This window comes from Rhea pennata, chromosome 17 (assembly GCF_028389875.1).
Source record: "Rhea pennata isolate bPtePen1 chromosome 17, bPtePen1.pri, whole genome shotgun sequence".
Taxonomy (NCBI): domain Eukaryota; kingdom Metazoa; phylum Chordata; class Aves; order Rheiformes; family Rheidae; genus Rhea; species Rhea pennata.
The window spans coordinates 2,240,276-2,258,405 of NC_084679.1; the positions used below are offsets into that span (position 1 = coordinate 2,240,276).

The following is an 18,130-nucleotide window of genomic DNA, read 5'->3' on the forward strand; positions in this document are numbered from 1 at the left end:
AACCAAGACGCAGCAAAAGCCGTCTTGTAAATTGAGCACTGAAGACTCTCTTCAGGAACTCTATTGCTGTCGCTAAAACGGATGATTAATAAAACGCTGATTCTAGCTAGGTATTAGTGTTTATTATTATTATATTTTTTTTTTAATCGCAAGTGTGGCGCAGCAGCCTTTGGCGGCCGGGGCGGGGCTGGGCCCTCCGCCAGGCACCATGTGCGGGGCGCAGCCGCCACGCTCAACATGGCGGATCGGCGGCGCACGCACGCTCCGGGCCCGGGTGGCCCTTCTCGGAGGCCCCCTGGCGGCCAGGGCCCGAGGTGGCCGCAGCGATGCCTGCGCCCCGCAGCTGCCGACGAGGAGGGGCGTGCTGCAGCCGCGCGGTGCGGAGCGGCGCCAGTGCGCGGCGGAGCGCGGGGCCCTGCGGGCGGCGGCTTGCCTCTCGCCCCGCAGGGTCTGCCCGGCGGCTCAGGCGCGGCGGCGGCTCAGGCGCGGCGGCGGCAGCCCCGGCGGCTGGCGGAGCGGCGCTAGCTGCGAAGGGAGCTGCATAAGATGGCGGCGGCGGGAGCCGAGGCGGCTGCCGCGGAGGTGGAGGAGGAGAAGGAGAAGAAGCAGCAGCAGCAGTTGCCGGAGGGCGATCCTGAGTCGGGAGGCGACTCGGAGGATGAGGGCGACTCGGACTCGTCGGGCGACGGCGAGGATGAGGAGAAGGAGAATGAGGCCGAGATTCAGCGGCTGGAGGAGCAGGTGAGGCCCGCGTAAACCGGCGGCGTGTGGGGAGCGGGGCAGCAGCTCGGCCGCGGCTCCCGGCCGCGGCCCCAGCGGGGAAGCGGCCGAGGCCTCGCCGCCGGGGCCGGCCCCTGCGCGGGCGGCCCGCCTACAGCACACGCGTTGCCACGAGAGACGCGGCGGCCGCGGGCTGCTCTGGGCGCCGCGGGGCGGGGGGGGGGGGGGGGGTGGCTGCGCCCTGGCGACTGCCGTGTCCTCTCTGCCTCCTCAGCCTGGAGCCCACCTGCGCTGTGGTTTTCCTGTTTGCGACTCACTGCTGAAATATCTGCAGCGATACTGAAAAAGTGTCGCGTAGTGTGGTGCTGAGATTTGTTTAGACGGGAGTGTTTGGAGTCTGGAGCGTATGTGTGTAGGGGTTGTTGTGTTTTGGGGGAAGGGAGTTCTCTTAAAAACACTGTAGATAAGAGTCTTGCTGACTGAACAGCTCTCTTCGTTGAAACAGCACTTCCCGCTCTCTGTATGTTTTGTTTGCTTCTTTTTTTGCCATTGAAGAAACAAAAATATTTTGAAAACCCGTAGTGAAGAACGCTTTCTGGTCAATGTCTCCTTTCTGTGAGAATAGTGAAGTCGGCATTGTTTAGGTGTGCGCTGCCGCATTTCCCAAGGGAAGTGGTGGCTTTGGTCAGTTATTGCAGCCAGTAATCCTTTGCTCCTGACCTCAGTGTTTGCACTACTCAACAGTAGCTTTTAGCTCTAAAAACTTAACTTTTAAAGATTTGTCTAGCTTGGCAGCATTTTTTTTTTTTTTTTAATGAATTTTAGGACCTGAAAGTGTCTTGCAAACAGTGGTGAAGTTTGGCACTACCTTATGCAGGAAAATAGATTTTTTTTCTCTACTGTGTGAACAGATGATGGTGTTCATATGCTTGAAGAAAAAAGCATGTTGTTCTGTTCTGCAAAGTGTTTTTTTTACTTCTACAGGCTTGTCACCTAACAGTGCTTTAAAAAGGCTTTTTAAATTTTTTTTAAGCTTTCTATCAATGCTTTTGACTACAACTGTCACTTGGATCTGATAAAACTGCTCCGCCAGGAGGGAGAGCTGGTAAAGCTCAGAAGAGCTCGTCAGAAGATGAGTGAACTCTTTCCGCTTACTGAAGGTATAGAACATCTTCAGCTAATGTTGCAAACAATGCTATTTAAGTGTCGTCTGCATGAAATGTCATTGTTTCAGAAGCAAAATAATGTGTTTGTCAGGTTTTGACACTGTTGTTTCAGAACAGACAAGTTAAAAAAAAAAAAAAAAAAAAAAAATCAGGGACTCCTTAAACTCTGAACACTGCTGATGTTGATGGCCAGTGTTGACCTGGGGCTCTGGCAGACGCATTGCTAGAATTCAAGTTTTTACTGCTTGTTGTTGCCTATGCTGTCCTCTGCCAGAGGTTACTGCAGTATACTGGAACTGGTGGGAGGGTGTGTATGCGTGTGTGTCTGCCCAGCTATTCCAGTTTATGGTCTGTTAGCCTAAGCTGCTGATGAAGATCACTTGCTGCTGGAGTGTGATCTGCCAGCATGTTTGCTTGTGCATGCTTTGCTATAGGGTTAGTAACATACAGCTGTGGAATGGCAGCATGGAAATGGTGCTAGTCATTTATTCCATGAATGTGACTCAAGGCCTAGACAGACTCTAAAAATATTTTTGTTAATAATAATTTAATATTTAAGTTAAAATTAAGTTAAAATTCATATTTCTGTTGCTTGCACATGCAATTTGTGTTGGTGGAAACTGTAGATAGCCCTTGAAAGGGGCTTTTTTCTCTCTCTCTTTTTTTTTTTTTTAATTTCATAACAAACTCAGAGGTAATATAACCATTGCAGAGGCTGTTCTGCCAGTGTCCTTTTAGCTTAAACAGGGGAAGGTTTCTCCTTTATGCACGAGGAACTCTTCAGCCTCTAATGTCTGTTACTGGTGGGGTTTTCTAGTGTTTGTTGTTGTTAAAGTTTCAGGAAAGATACACTTCTTTATGCCTCTTTGGTTACTGGCAGCACACTGATCCTCTGCCCAAGGTGCTGATAAATCACTCTTCGCAAATTTTGCTCTCTTTAAATACTTTATACTAAACAAGTACATTTATTGGAAAATCCTTTACCAGACTTCTCATTGAAATTAATCACGAGTGATTGTGGAGGCCAAACTTACTCTTTTCTCCCTCTTCCCCTCCCTCCATATTTTTAAGGAGTCTGTTCTAAAAACTGTCCAAAAAATTCAACCAGTGGACTTAATCTTTCTGAGTGATGGTGATGTATTCTAAACTTCTTGCTTTCAGAAATCTGGTTGGACTGGTTGAAGGATGAGATAAAAATGGCTTCTGAAAGCTCTGAGCGAGAGAAAGTTTATGAGCTATTTGAGAGAGCTGTGAAGGACTACATCTGTAAGTTGTTAATATATCCTACAAAATATATAGTGTTGCATTCAGATTATGGCTTTCTATTTCCAGGAAAGTTTCTTCCTTTTATTATTTCTGTTATAATGCAGAAATTGGATCAAAACTATTAGTGTGAAATAGTCTGCAGTTTTTCTGTAGCATAGGAATTAAAGGCTGTTTAAGACTTGTTATGTACCACTACAATCTTTAAGTTTTTTTAAAAGAATGTTGCAGAAAGTTGTAAATGTATTTTTCAGATTTCTCTGATTTCAAAAACCAGCAAGCATTATGCATACTTTTGGCTTTTCATGAACTTCTTACCTGCAGGCAATGCCTTCTGTGTTACCCATTATGGGTTCTTTAGCTCTTCCTATTTGGAAGAAGAATGCTTTTAAAAGACTGGCTTCTACAGTTATTTTCTGTGTTGCTTACTGCTGTGACAACTTTTTCAGAACAGGTCACAGATACTGCCTTGAGGACAGCATTCTCAAAACCCTGCTAAATAGGTAACCCTTGCCATGCTGCAGCACTAGACTGATCCTTTCCATTGAAAAGGAGAGAAGTATGTGGTGCTTTGTCTCTCCATTTGTCAGGACCTTGCTGCTGCCAAGCTAAAACACAATAACCTTATTCATTTGGGGCAATGTGGTGAGGTGCTGAAAACACATAGCCTGAAGTGAGTAGTAGAGGGGACTTGGTAGCACTGGAAGAAAGTCACTTGCAGAAGCTACACATAAAACATCATGTTACTGCACCAGAACAGCTGACATTGCATGGTGTTTTTGATAGTTCGGGAAGAATGAATGTAGAGAGGAACAAGGAGGAGGTAGTTAGGATCTTCTAAGTGGGTTGCACTTAGGGTTTGGAATGACTCTTTCTGGGATTTGAGTTTTGCAGTCTAACATCTATTGGTTGATTACTGGACTCCTTGATTTGCTCAAGTGCTGCTATTGGTGGGATGAGTGCTGAGCAAGCTAAGGCTATTCTGGCACATCCTCCTCACCTTCATAATTCTACTGCTTAAGCAGTGGCTGAACAGGCAGTTATGAGAGTCTGGAAAGAGAAGAAGGACCTACCTTCAACTCTGAGTTTCGTAGGAGTGTCACAGCTTCCTGGTCACAGCTCTCAGCACATGCTTGAGAGAAGTCAAGTGGCTGTTGGGCGGTCTTGATGTACATCTTTAATGTAGCTTGTGTGCCAGAGGTGGCATATAGGAGCCTATCAGTGTCAGTCAGTAATGACCATAACAGTGTTTTCTCTCAGAAGACAAATTTTAGCTGCTGGTGCTGATACAAGTACCTAGATATTTCCTATACCCCCCCCCCCCCCCCCCCGTCACACTGGATGATAAGGACGACTCATATATCTTGGTCTGTTTGTATGCTGTGAGTGATAGGTGTTCAGGAAGTAGAGGTATTTTTTGTTTCATTTTTTTTCTTTTTTGGGGGGGGATTAGGTTATGTTTCTCACAAATCTTTTTTAGGTCCTGAAATTTGGCTGGAATATGCCCAGTATTCAATTGGTGGCATTGGGCAGGAAGGAGGAATTGAAAAAGTTCGTTCAATATTTGAGAGAGCATTAACTGCTGTTGGACTGCATGTGACAAAAGGAACAGCACTGTGGGAAGCATACCGTGAGTTTGAGAATGCCATATTGGAAACAGCACAGGTAAGACTGGTTTCTTGTGCTCTTGTAAGTAACAAGTAGTGACAGTAGGTTTCTGTAGTCATCTTGTGCTGCTCTGCCGTCAGCCTCCTCCTAGAAAGAGGAAGCAGTCTCAATTATTTTTTTCTGATCAACTTTAGGAAAACTGATCCTTTGGTCTAGGAAAAATGTTTGTGCATTTAGATGATACAGTGATAGATCTATGTTTAAACAAGATTGTAAAAAGATCATATCCAGAGATAAGTGTACTACTTTAGCTTGAGCTGGCAAGAATAGCTTTAAATTAAGTAACTTCATATTGAACAGTGATGGTTTTGCCATTCAATATTAAACTATGTAGTCTAGAAAGTTAAAGAGGATAATTGTCTTTCTACTTCAGCATGGAACTCATTATTTCACTCTTTTTCGCAGCTTTTTGATTATAGTATGCTATCTCTGGCATATACAGATTCAAAGTGTACGAAGAACGCAAGGTGGTCAGAACATCAGTATTGCTGTATCTTAGGGGGTTACTACATAAGATGTGGAAGTTAAGCAGTCACTAATGAAGCTGTAACAAAAGAGTAACTGGAGAACAGCTTTTCTTCTCTTTCATAAATGGAAAGGAAGTTGGAAGTCTTAAGTTATTTGTGCAAGCATCAGATTTATTAAAAAAAAAAAAATATCTGACAGCCCACGGGTTTGTGAAATGGCATAGTTGTGTGCTGTATTTTGGGGTTATTTCTCTACGTATGTGTCAGCTTTCAGTAAGGAATTCTTCTTGCATTCATCCAACTTCTGAATCTTAACAGCTTCCAGGTTTTACCTTTTACGGTTGTCACTTGAGATGCAAGTTTGCTCTGTCTGCATATAAGGATCAAGTCGTCATTTGGAGCCCAGTTCCCTGCTGCATAAACAATATCCCGTCATGTTCATCAGCTCAGGGTTGAGGGAACTGATTAAGTTTCAATCCTTTTGTTTGTAGCCGGCTCCTGGCAGTGTTCCGTTGCCCGAGCAGCAGCAGGTGCTCTGCAGCCAGCTTGAGAAGATCCACACACTGTTCAGGCGCCAGCTGGGGATCCCACTGTTAGGTAAGAGCTTGTGCACTTGGAAGCATGACATGGATAAGCTGTCTTATGGTGAGGCAAGCATTAGTTGTTATTTTTTTGATATTGTCACAACAACTGCCGCTTTAGTGTTTCTGTGGTTTAATCAATGGTATCTGCCTGTCTTGAGGGACTCTTGAATGATGCATGGATCCAGTTTGTTCAGAAATAATTTTTACTCATTGAAACTTGGTATCTTAGCACTTGAAAAGTTTTTATCAGTTTGTTTCTTCAGTGCATAATTTGAAGTTGTCTAGACTTTTTAGGGTACAGGTGATTAGCACTAAACAGGACTATAAAGAGCAAGGAATTCCACTGTGAAGATCAAGAACCTTGATTGCTGGATGATAAATACTGTCAACTAGATTATTAAGCTCCTGCCATGTCAGGTGCATATTTTCAGTTTGAGTCTCTTTTCTTGCATCTTTACATGCTTATAGGAGAAAGTTAAGCACAGTTCTTTGTCTTCATTTACATATCAAAAAAATTCAGGTTTGTCTCTTTCTTTAAAACCCTGGGAGTCTTGCCAGTCTGGTTTTCTAAATCAAACTGTCAACTTATCCCAAGTTTGTTTTTAGAATGCACTGCATAAGGTGACATATTTGAACCATTTAAGTGTGCGGTAATGTGACAGTTAAGATGAAAGCATAAACACAAACATGCGTATGTGTTAGCATCAAATGTGGATTGAATTCTTATTACTTAGTCCAATTAATGTGTTGGTGATGAGGATTCGTGTCTGTATTAATAGATATGGAAGCTTCATATGCTGAATATGAAGAATGGTCAGAAGATCCAATACCAGAAACAATAATAAAGAACTACAAAAAGGCTCTGCAGCAACTGGAGAAATGTAAACCATATGAAGAGGCACTGGTAACTGTTATTTATACCTTCTTTCAAGACTAAGAGTTAACAGATTGCTTTGGCATGATCTTGTCTCTAGTCATGAGGATAAAGTAGCTCTCTGAATATTACTGGGTGACTCTTCATTGTAAGCAGTGTGTAAGAAACTTAACAATCACATACTGGAAACTATAGGAACAGGATCATCTATTCACTGTACTGTGTCAGTCAAACCTAAGGTACATGTTTTAGTCCTGTGGTTGTTTCTTCAGGACTTGACATACATGCTGAGCTAAGAGGAATAAGTAGGGATCTGAACCTGGCTTTAAAACCAGGAAGGTATTTGGAGATCTCTGAAAATCAAAAGCTGGAATACAGTTCCCAAAACTGAAAGTGAAGCTGTTGATGTTTAGAGGCCAAGCTCTTGTCTAGAATTTTGCGTGAGACGATTTTGAATGATAAGTGAGAATTGAATTGCTTGAATCATGCTTTGTTTGGAAGATGTTTATTTTCTGTATCTCTGTTTGTCTTATAGCTGAGTGCTGAAACACCGAAGCTAGCAGAATATCAAGCTTATATTGATTTTGAAATGAAAGCAGGTGATCCAGCTCGTATTCAGTTGATCTATGAGAGGGCTTTGGCTGAGAACTGCCTTGTGCCAGATCTTTGGGCACGCTACAATCAGTATTTGGTAAGGGGGGGGGGGGAAACAGTGTTTGAGGTTTTACTGTGTGATTTTTCATCTTAGTGGTTGATAAAGATAAGAAAACCCCAGCAAGTTCTGCCTCAGTCCTGCTCCTTAGCTTTTAAATTCTCAGGAAGCTGGTAGCCAAGTAACTTGTCAGTTATGTCAAGACAATTTCCACTTTGACCTTTTATTCCTTGCTGTTTTGTCAGTGATACACCTATTAATCAAGTGAACATTTGCTCGCTTTCATCTAGTTGTGTAACTCTCCTTCCAGCTGTGTATTTTCGCTGCAGAATTAAATTCGACAGGGGGGCATTGAGGTTTGGATCAGCCAGTAAAGAACTGACCGGGTGGGACTGGCTATGCCGAAAGCCATGAGGTTGTCTCTGGTAGTTAGTCATCCCGAGGCATTGCATCTAAGGATATCCTTCCTGGCCTTTCCACTTTTGTAGGAAAAGTGGTTCTTCAGCTCTGTCTGAATTGTTGGGGAACCTGCCTGGCCTTCAGAGGGCAGAGATAAATTGTTGGAAATGTTTGAGGGTTATGCATGGACGGAAGATGGTTCTATTTAGAGCTCAATGTAACTTGCTACAGGAGGCTTATCTAGGCTGAGCTGCTCCATCGTCTCTTACTTTTCTCACCAGCTTGAGACAGCAGATTGCAGGTGGAACAACTCCTCCCTTGAGCAGGCTACATGCACCCCATGTTTCTTGTATCCTTCTCTCTCTTTACATACTAAGGAGAGCTGGGAATTTACTCGATGCTTTTATTGTACCGATCTCATTGGTAGAAAATCTGACTTGGCTAAAACAAAGCAGTTAAGTATTGTGGACTTGAATGTGGTGTTTGCCCATGCTCCTGAGCCTGTCTTTCCTGTTTGGAGTGCATTCACTGGATTTTTAGGAATATAGCATTGAAAACACCCATCCTGTCTTAACTCTTCAAATATAAGATGAAAAGTGATGTGGGCTTTTGGGGTTTGTTTTTTCTTGTTTTGTTTTAAGATGTCAGCTCTTTGTAGGCTAGTATTTGTTTCAGGTGGGGTCTCCTGAGTAATGAGCTTAAATGTCATTCTATGATTATTTCAGGACCGGCAGCTGAAAGTGAAAGAACTGGTCTTATCTGCTCACGATCGTGCTGTTAGGAACTGTCCCTGGACAGTTGGGCTGTGGATTCGGTATCTCTTGGCAATGGAAAGGCATAGAGTTGATCACTGCACTGTTTCCGGTAAAGGACTGCATCAGTAAAACTTTTCACAACATGGCACTACTTTCTGCATTTTTGAATAAGGATGTGTGTGTGACAAATAGCGACCTGGATGATACTGATACTATTCCTTGTAATCCTTACGTAGCAGTGCTAAAGCTGGTGAAGTTTACAGTAGCATGCTTCTGTAGTAAAGCTGCTTATGTGTGGTAGTTTGCCTTCTGAACAAATGTCCTGTTTTAACTTTGCTTTAGTATTACTGAATTAACCTTTTATACTTACTTCCTAGACCAATTTACTGTATGTAGCATTTTGTGCATTTTCTTGTCTTTCTAGGCATATAAGTTGTGCATATTTCTCTTCCTCCACCCTGTAGCTTGTGACTTTACTAATAATTAAAAAGCAAATACATGTTCTTCTCTTTCAGAAATTTTTGAAAAGGCTCTGAATGCAGGTTTTATTCAGGCAACGGACTATGTAGAAATCTGGCAGGCATATCTTGATTACTTAAGAAGAAGGGTGGATTTTACACAAGGTATATATCATATGTGAATGAATACTCAAACCTGTTTTCCATATATCTCTTTGAAACAGTGAGTATACTTCTTTAATACTTAAGAGACATCTCATAAGATGTCTCTCACAAAAATTACTTTTTGGCCAGTTAGTGCCTATAAAATGAACTAATTTGTTTTAAAGCAACTGCTGAATGAAAGAACAGATTATGCTATCACAAAAATGCCCTAGTTTGTGTTAGGCACTAGGATTTTTGTATTATGCACATAGTGGGTTTTATTGAAGTACTTTTGTTTTTTCAAAACGTAATCTTGTGTCTTATGTTAGTGAAGAAGCTGTGGTGGATGAGAGAGGGAAAATATTTTCTTTTTTTTTCTTTTTTTTTCCCCACCTCTTTCTCAAGACTCAAGTAAAGAGCTAGAAGAGTTGAGGTCTGCGTTTGCACGTGCTGTGGAATATTTGAAACAGGAAGTAGAAGAGCGTAAGTTAAAGCATCCACTATTATATTTTTTTTCTTGTTGGAGTGATTTTTAATTATAAATACATGAAGATAGCTATTCTTATTAACCTCGTTTAAAATGTTTGAGACTTTCAAAGATAACACTACAGATATTTCATCTACAGCGTAGAGCTTATTTGTCTAATAAATAAATTATTTCCAAAAGCCATTCACAAAGAATCCTTATTTTTTTTATCCAAAGGTTTCAGTGAGAGTGGGGATCCATCCTGCACCATCATGCAAAACTGGGCGAGAGTTGAGGTGATGTTTGTCTGCTGTATTTAAATTGCTAGACTAGAGGAGATGTATCTTTTTAAACATTCTTATTACAGAAAGTATGCAGTCCTTCTGTAATGTTTGACCTTCTGTTTCTAACTTCAATGAGGAAATCCTTTTTCCACTTTTACATACATGGCCTGGTCAGGCACAGCGAGTGTAGTTTCAGCCACAAAGCACGGCATCACAGATAAATAGCGTTCTGCTAGAGAAAGCTAGTTGGGAGTGTTTGCATATGTCTGTTACTGCTGTGACTGCAATAAAGTATAAATATGTTCGAATAACTTTTTTTAGCTGCCTGGTAAACAGGCTAGCCACAGTGGCTTGGAACTGAGTGCTGACTAAGTCAGTAAACTGCGTTGAATCCTGCCTGATTTAGTGCTGTCTATGCTAACTAGTTTCAGACTAGGTGTAGTGTCTCAGCAAGCTAACGCAGTCGCTGCGTGAGAGCGGGCATTCTTTTCCCTTCCTTTGGCACACACACGTGAATCTGGATAAGTCATGTCACTTCTGTGCCTTGATTTCTCTGGGGATAATGTGTGGAATGGCTTTCCAAAATCTCAGATACTGTAGTCATTGTGACTAAACGTAGGTCTGCATCTGAATTAATTATCTGTCACTTTTCTGCGTGCTTAATAGAGAGTGAAGTAGGTGCTTCTAGATGTGATTCAGCTTATGCTAAAGCAGTTCTATGAAGTCAGCTGTTTAATGCAGTGCCCAAGTATTTCTCTAAAGTTAGATCAGATTAATTTCACCTGAATATCTTGAATTCCCCCACCCAAATTGAAGAGGCTTAGAGTAATAATAGAGGAAATGAAATATTTCTTTAGACTGCAGTGAAATGCAAAACCAGTTCTCAGTAGTAGATCCATTCGGGGTAATGACAAAATGAAAAGTTCAGAAATAATTATCTCAAACTTTGTATAATGACCAAAGTGAAATGTATATGGGAACCAAAGACCAAAATTGATATTACAGCTGGGCAGAGAAATGTTGCTCATAAGTAGGATTGCATTATATGTTCAATTTTATGACTCTGAGGAAAAACAGATCTTCCTGAGTTTGTGTGCATGAGCTTTGGTGGTGAGTTTTTTTTATTGTTGCTTTGTTTTGTCTTGGGGTGGTGGTGGTGGAAGGAGATGTTAAATAAATTATCCTAAATTATATTGGGTACTTTGAATGCTGTTTTTCAGGCCCGCTTATGTAACAATATGCAGAAGGCCAGAGAACTTTGGGACAATATTATGACTAAAGGGAATGCCAAATATGCCAATATGTGGCTGGAATATTATAACCTAGAAAGGTAAGAGCTGGGTTGGATGGAAGAGTTGATTAAACCTTTTAGTATCCTCATCAGTTTTTGATAAGAGAGATGCTTAGCATTGATGTATCATGAGTTTATAATGTGCTTTTGAAATTCTTACAACAGCTCTAATATTTCTCTGAAATATTACCACAACAAAGTATAGTGCGTGTTATGTGGGGAAGAGGGAGAAGCAACTGCATAGCATGTGATCATCTCCGTTTCATAATTATGATACGGCAGATTGACTTCTTACTGCTATGATTTTCCTAATGTAGAGCTCACGGTGATACTCAGCACTGTCGGAAGGCCTTGCATCGAGCTGTACAGTGCACAAGTGACTATCCAGAGCATGTCTGTGAGGTGCTGCTCACACTGGAGAGGATAGAAGGTAACGTTATGTTGTCTACTTCTCATTAGAGCAAGCCTAGTTAGCATACAATGATGGAGTGAATTTTGTAGTGTTTTGTTTTCTGGTGACTTCTCTTCCCCACCCCCGCAAGCTCCCCAAACAAAATGCTTTTTTTCTCATCTTTGTACTTAAGAGATTAAGAGAGGAAACCTTCCTTTTGACTACTATAATGTGCAGAAGCAGTTCTTTTATTTCTGTCCTGATTTAGAGCCTGCCAAAATATGAAAAAGGCATGGAAAAATCCTGTGGAGCTTTGTATTGCAAATAAGAGATTTCTTTTCCTTTTTTCCTTTCTCCTTCCCTCTACTTGGCTTTTGAAGGCCACTGGTTTAATTTAGAATTTTCATGTATGATAGATGGTTAATTAAAATAAAGATGTGTAAACTCATTTTTATAGAATTGTATTTTCAAAATATTTGAGGGCTAAACACAAGGGTTTTCTTCATCCTTTAGGAACACTGGAAGACTGGGATGCTGCTGTTCAAAAAACAGAAAACAGATTAGCTCGAGTAAATGAACAAAGAGCAAAGGTCAGAGCTTTCTGTGAATTATGTAAGCAATTTGTAGGAAATATCTCTTTTAGGATCATCCTTGTCTGAATGTTGAATTTCTAATGTCAGTTCCCATGGATGAACTTGAACTGTCTTAAAGCCTCAAAACTGTTGATTTTTGGTTAGTTTCTTTTGATGAGGCTCTTTTCTTCCACCTTTGACACCGGGATGGATATAAGAGTGGCTTGAACAAGCTGTAAGAGCAAACAACAGAAATGTGCTTTAAATGATAATCCTGTTACTGTTGTATTTTGTGTACCTTAAGAGAAAAACCTCCAGGTTCTGCGCTTCTAGAAAACAGCATGCTAGGAATGCTCTGCAATTTCATAAATAAATAAATAATCCTGCGTATTTGTAGGCTGCTGAGAAAGAAGCTGCTTTGGCAAAGCTGGAGGAGGAGAAAGCTGAACAACGAAAGCAGAGTCGGGCTGAAAAGAAAGCTTCCAAAAAAGCTAAAAAAAGCAGAGCTGGAGACAAACGCAAAGCAGAGGATGATGATGAGGGAGAATGGGGGCAGGAAGAGGAAGGTAAAAACTTATGATTTCAATCCTCTGGCAAAAGAATTCTTGGTTGCTTCTCTTCAGTTAGAGGCAGATAGGGGAGAGCTATCACTAATATCTTCAGAGTTACGGTCTTTTCAGGGTCTGCTCTCCTAGGAGGCCTTCATTCCATGGGGAGAAAGATTGTTTTTCTTCAGTCATAGTGAAATGCAAGCAAGATTAAATGCTTTTTGAATAAGAGAAGTATATATTTATAGTAACTTCTAGAATTTTTTGAAGAATTTTTTTTCTTTCTTAATGTATCGCGTGTGCTTTAAGTAAAAAGTTTTCATTTTCCTGACTTGTCAAATGGTAGAGGCATGAACTTAGTTGGATTATGCAGTATTGTAACAGTCTCTTGGAGGGCAGAAAGAGAAGACTTTCTGCCCTCCAAGACTTTTTAAAAGTTGCCGCTCTGGGAGTTTTGAAAGCTTTTAGTTGGTTTGGGGAAAAAAAAGTTACATCTCATTAGACAAAGAAATAATTTGAGTAGGTCATTGTAACTGACAGGAAAATGGAAAAATACCCATGTTGATGTCATCTAAATCCATTCTGTCTTGTCAAGTAGTCTGTTGCTCTTCTTTATTAGAAGACAGAGGGAAGTGTTTAAGACCTGTCGTTGCCCTTGTTTTCACATGCAGTTTTCAAAGGCTGTAGTGATAATGGAGGACAGTTCTTTTTTTTTTTTTTTTTTTTTTTTTTTTTTTTAAGTCTTAATTTTTCTAGTAAAGCTTTCAATTTCATTAATCAACAGAACAGCCCAGCAAGAAACATAAGGGAGATGGTGATGTTTTACTTGCTGAAGAAGAAATGGAGGTGGAAACTGGTTTGTTTGGAAGGAGTGGACCTGAAAAGCCTGATCACCCACCAAACCAAAAGGAAAAGGCATCTACCAGTCGAAAAGACATACCCAAAGTTCTCCATGACAGCAGTAAAGATAATGTTACAGTCTTTGTCAGCAATCTTTCTTACAACATGACAGACCCTGAGGTGAAACTGAAAGAGCTCTTTGAAAGCTGTGGGGAGGTAGCAGAGATTCGGCCAGTATTCAGTAACAAGGGGACTTTTCGGGGCTACTGTTACGTGGAATTCAAGGAAGAAAAATCAGCTCTCCAAGCTCTTAGATTGGATCGCAAAGTTGTGGAGGGAAGACCCATGTTTGTTTCTCCGTGTATTGACAAGAACAAGAATCCAGACTTCAAGGTACAGTTTTCTTCTATTATTCTTTTTAGAAATAGGTTGAACAGTGTGACTGCTTAGGAAAACTAGCAGAAAATATTACTTCCATGGTGCTTGTATCTAATGAATTCACATTTTGCTGGTTTGGAATGGTACCTGTTACATCTCAACAGGAAAATTTGTTTTCTCAAGAGTCCTTGTGTCTGTTTGCCATAAACTAGGCTGATACTAGCAGATATCTTCGCATTTTTGACTAATCTAACCTAAGCGAGTTGTTAACGATGTGTGTACCCAGACTAATTGTGCATATCTCAAGCAATCTATGAAGTGCTTTCCTTGTTTTTATTTTTTATAGTTGGAGGCATTTATTACAGTACCACTGGCTCTTGTTAATGATGCATCCTAGATACAAATTATACAATTTTTGTATATGTGGTTTTCTGCATTATTGGATTATTGGACAGAAAGAAGTCGTATTTTGTGGCAGCTGATCAGGAAAACACATTAATAGTGGCTCTTCTCACCATGAAGCAGATGTAGATGTATAGAAACTTCTCAGTTCTTTGAACTGCTTGCCACTCCTTGGAAGTCCACGCTTTTGGGGAGATGGTTATACAAATATCTTTCCAGATATAACTTTACCCTTTCTGTTTTGCACAAATATGAAGTGTTTTGACGGAGCTTTAGGAAGTATAATAGTTTGGAATTCCTCACTTGGTAGGGAACTAACAGACTTTTTATTTCTGTAGGTGTTCCGGTATAGCACTACACTAGAGAAACATAAGCTGTTTATATCCGGTTTGCCATTTTCTTGCACTAAGGAGGAGCTGGAAGATGTGTGTAAAGAACATGGAAACGTGAAAGACATTAGGTTGGTCACCAATCGAGCTGGAAAACCCAAGGTAAGCATCCTTAATGCACCATTAATTTTAAGAAACCCTTCAGAGGGGCACTTTTTCATGAGGTTTGCATACAAGGATTTGTATTTTAAAAGCAAACAAGACTTAAGTAGTTTCCCAACCTAGTTTTGCATTAAAACTTACAGAACTTCATAGGTTTATACAAGTTAGTGTGACTTTGTGTCAACAAATGAGAGACAAGGGGCAGGGAAAAGAGTTTTTTTTTTCTGAAATGCTTCTTTTAACTCGAGCAAGAAGAATGTGTGCTTATAAATGGGGTGAAGAGAAAGATATCTGCAGCAGTTTCAGTCTTGGTCATGTTCATGTGATAAAATGATTCCCCTCCTCTGTCTTCAGTTTCTTGCTGCTGTTGTTCATAGCAGCTGCTGCAGTAATGAATTTGCCAGTGAGAAATTAGCCACCTTTCTCTGAGGCTTATTTCTGTCCTAGAATAAGTAGGCGCTCATTAAATAAGAGATACGAAACCAGCTGCTATTCTATGGAAACGCAGACAGGCTGGAGGTGTCACACAGCATGTTTCATTCTTCTAACAGGTGTCATTCTGATAATGTGCGTATAAATTTAACTTTTATTTTTCACTAGCTCTTGGTGATACCTAAATTACAGTTTCTATTTATGCATACCTTGTAATGAATAGTCTTGTGTGTACCCCAGGTCTTGCAGTCCAGGCCCCCATCTTAATTTGAGGGGAGGATTCTGTTTAAACTGTGAATAAATGTACTTTAAATGAATGTGTTGCATAAAGTCTGATGTGTGCACGCAATCCTGTGAAGTTGGATAATCCAAACAACACAGCTTTGGGGGGTTGAATATCACTTGGAAGAGTAACGAAAGTGGAATTGGGAGGTGATGCTTTTCATTTAGCAAACTCTCTGCAACAGCAGATGCCAAGGAGATTCCTTTTTATCTGCTTTACTGCAAGTAAAGGACTCGGAGTGTTCCAGCAGCACTGTGGTTAGCAGCTGAAATCCACACAGGTTCTTCTCTGTGAAGAATACTTTGTCACCAGTCATTGTTTTTGAGGCAGCAATTCTGATAGCTTTAGAGACAAACTAAGGAAGGCCATCTCTTTCCTTACTTAGGGCCTGGCCTACGTGGAATATGAAAACGAAGCTCAGGCCTCGCAGGCTGTACTGAAAATGGATGGCCTGACAGTTAAAGAACATGTCATCAAGGTGGCAATCAGTAACCCACCTCTCCGAAAGTTGCCAGACAAGCCTGAGGCAGGCCGAGCCTCGCAATTTGCGGCACCGCGACAGATTTATGGAGCGTAAGTATTCACGAGGGAGATTCCTTGGCGATGCTTAGAAAGCAAGCACTGGGTTTCTTTTATACACTGAAATGTAGGAATTTCTTGTAGGATATGAGAGAATGCTTAGAGGATACTGAATTGTAAGATTTTGGATTGCTGGACTGATGAAGAAAAGCAAATTCTCTTTTTCCTTTGCATTAACAATTTAAAGAGTCCAGTAGTGAATAAAAGTATCCATCATTGGATGGTCTGTGATCTAGTAGCTGTTTCCCATCTTCTAGTTCTGAAGAACTAACCACTGTTCACCGTGAGCATTAAGTTGCTCATTGATCCTTGAGCGCTCCCTCTGCTTGGGTGGGTTGGCATTGCATTGTATGTGTCCTGCAGAAAAACAGGGAGCTTCAGTTTCTGAGGGCTCTTGGGCAGGTTTTTTTCTGCCAGGACTAGGTATATGATTTCAAAGGGCATCAGTTAAAAGCTTTGTGCATCGCTTGTTACTGAAACAAACGAGAAGAGTGAGTGTCCCTGTTGGTGGATGAAGTGCCTGTACTAAAACAGTGTGTCCAAAGAGAACTCAAATATCTTTGTGACTTCTTGCCCTTCAGGCGAGGCAAGGGAAGGACACAGCTCTCAATGATGCCTCGTGCGTTACAGCGCCAGAATCATCCTGTGTCTAAGGCTGAGAATGGGATGGTCCAGAATTCACCAGCAACCTCGTCCGAACCCTCTGAGGAGCCTCAAAAAATGTCTAATGCTGATTTTGCCAGGATGCTACTGAAAAAGTGAGCAAAAAGTCTGCAATCAGCTGGTCTGGTAAAATGTGAAATGCCTTTATGGAAGCCATGTTGTGTCCTTACTTGTGCTAGCAAGGAGAGAGCGCCAGTCACAATCATGTATAAATACTGTTCTGGACTACTGCATTCATCAAGATCAGTGTAAAATGGTACAAATCCATTTTTTTCCTCTGTTTCTAAGAGCAAGGAGTTATACTATGTTCTGGTAAAATGGCTTTAAATGATCCCTCATATTGAGGGTAATGAGGGAGGAAATATTTCCTTTACAGGGTGGATGCCACATGAAACTTTATGAATACTTCATGAATATTTTTCTTTCATTAAAGAATGAGATGCTATGTGAAAGCCTAGTGATAACCTTGTTAAGCTGCGCTGGTCAGAAGTTCAGATTGTGATTGAAGTCATTCTCTCTGACAACACTTTTCTTTTTTTACACCTGCCCACCCACCTTTCCATTAAAAAAAATGGCAAATGCTAGTAACTTCACCACAATGGCCTATTTTAGTATCGGGAGAGTTTCTATACATATGTGTGTGTATATGTGTATATATACAAATATACATACATACATACATGTTCAGTTAATGTCCTGTTCAAGTTGACCTGTTTTTTATATTGTGTATTTGTAAATGACGTTCAAACTATTATTTTTAAGTGTCATGAGATAATACTAGTTTCCCATAAAGCTGTACATGCTATTGCTGAGGACCATTTTTTGTTTTTGTTTGCTAGCTAACTCACATGTCTTTGCAGGTGGTTTCTGTATGGTTTTGTACAAATGTGAAGTGCAAGCTGAAGTTTCTTGGTTTATTAAACTCAAGTTCTCAAAGGTTTTCTATAAATACTGTTGCTTTTGTTTAAATGTGCGTGACTGATTTGCACTTATCCTATGGCAGCTGGGTAATACTGATGTACCTCCCCTCTGGGGTGCACTGAGATACATGGTATCGGCTATATGTTTAAGTACCTCATTCCATTTAGTATGAGTATCCTGAAATCATTCAGTAATCACCCTAGTGACTTAAAATAATCTAGTGCATGATCTTGGATAGAAATAATACTGCTTCTGACTAAAACCGCTGCTAACTTTGGAAGCCAGCATACATGGGAGTTGAATGTGAGAGGGGGGGAAGCAGTACTGAGTTCACTTGTACAATGCAAGTACTGCTGCAAATAAATACTATTTTCAGTATTTGAATTTTGTACTGATTTGACTTGGCTTTTCTTTGAAATGATGGGGTTTGCACCTGATT

The 18,130-nt window shown here is 40.8% G+C and overlaps 1 protein-coding gene across 3 annotated transcripts; it reads left to right on the top strand.

Moving 5' to 3' along the window:
- The first annotated feature begins 466 nt into the window (after window positions 1–466).
- On the top strand, window positions 467–18,075 carry SART3 (spliceosome associated factor 3, U4/U6 recycling protein). Of its 3 annotated transcripts, XM_062589712.1 has the most exons (19): window positions 467–741; window positions 1,754–1,880; window positions 3,048–3,152; window positions 4,630–4,814; window positions 5,776–5,881; window positions 6,648–6,772; window positions 7,278–7,433; window positions 8,519–8,657; window positions 9,064–9,171; window positions 9,556–9,633; window positions 9,854–9,912; window positions 11,121–11,230; window positions 11,509–11,621; window positions 12,096–12,172; window positions 12,552–12,720; window positions 13,487–13,935; window positions 14,661–14,813; window positions 15,914–16,101; window positions 16,689–18,075. In XM_062589712.1, the coding sequence occupies exons 1-19, from the start codon at window positions 547–549 to the stop codon at window positions 16,867–16,869; spliced, it is 2,823 nt and encodes a 940-aa protein (XP_062445696.1). In that variant the 5' UTR covers window positions 467–546; the 3' UTR covers window positions 16,870–18,075. The 3 variants fall into 3 exon arrangements, with proteins under 3 accessions (XP_062445696.1, XP_062445697.1, XP_062445698.1); XM_062589713.1 differs by lacking the exons at window positions 15,914–16,101; window positions 16,689–18,075 and adding an exon at window positions 15,486–15,896; XM_062589714.1 differs by lacking the exons at window positions 467–741; window positions 1,754–1,880 and adding an exon at window positions 2,190–2,321.
- Window positions 18,076–18,130: the final 55 nt, after the last annotated feature.

Bases quoted from the DNA above. Each gene is read 5' to 3' on its own strand.
- SART3 (XM_062589712.1), top strand. From the start codon at position 547: ATGGCGGCGGCGGGAGCCGAGGCGGCTGCCGCGGAGGTGGAGGAGGAG. The intron at 9,172-9,555 runs GTATATATCATA...CTCTTTCTCAAG, and splicing joins AAGGGTGGATTTTACACAAG to ACTCAAGTAAAGAGCTAGAA. The intron at 11,622-12,095 runs GTAACGTTATGT...TTCATCCTTTAG, and splicing joins CACACTGGAGAGGATAGAAG to GAACACTGGAAGACTGGGAT.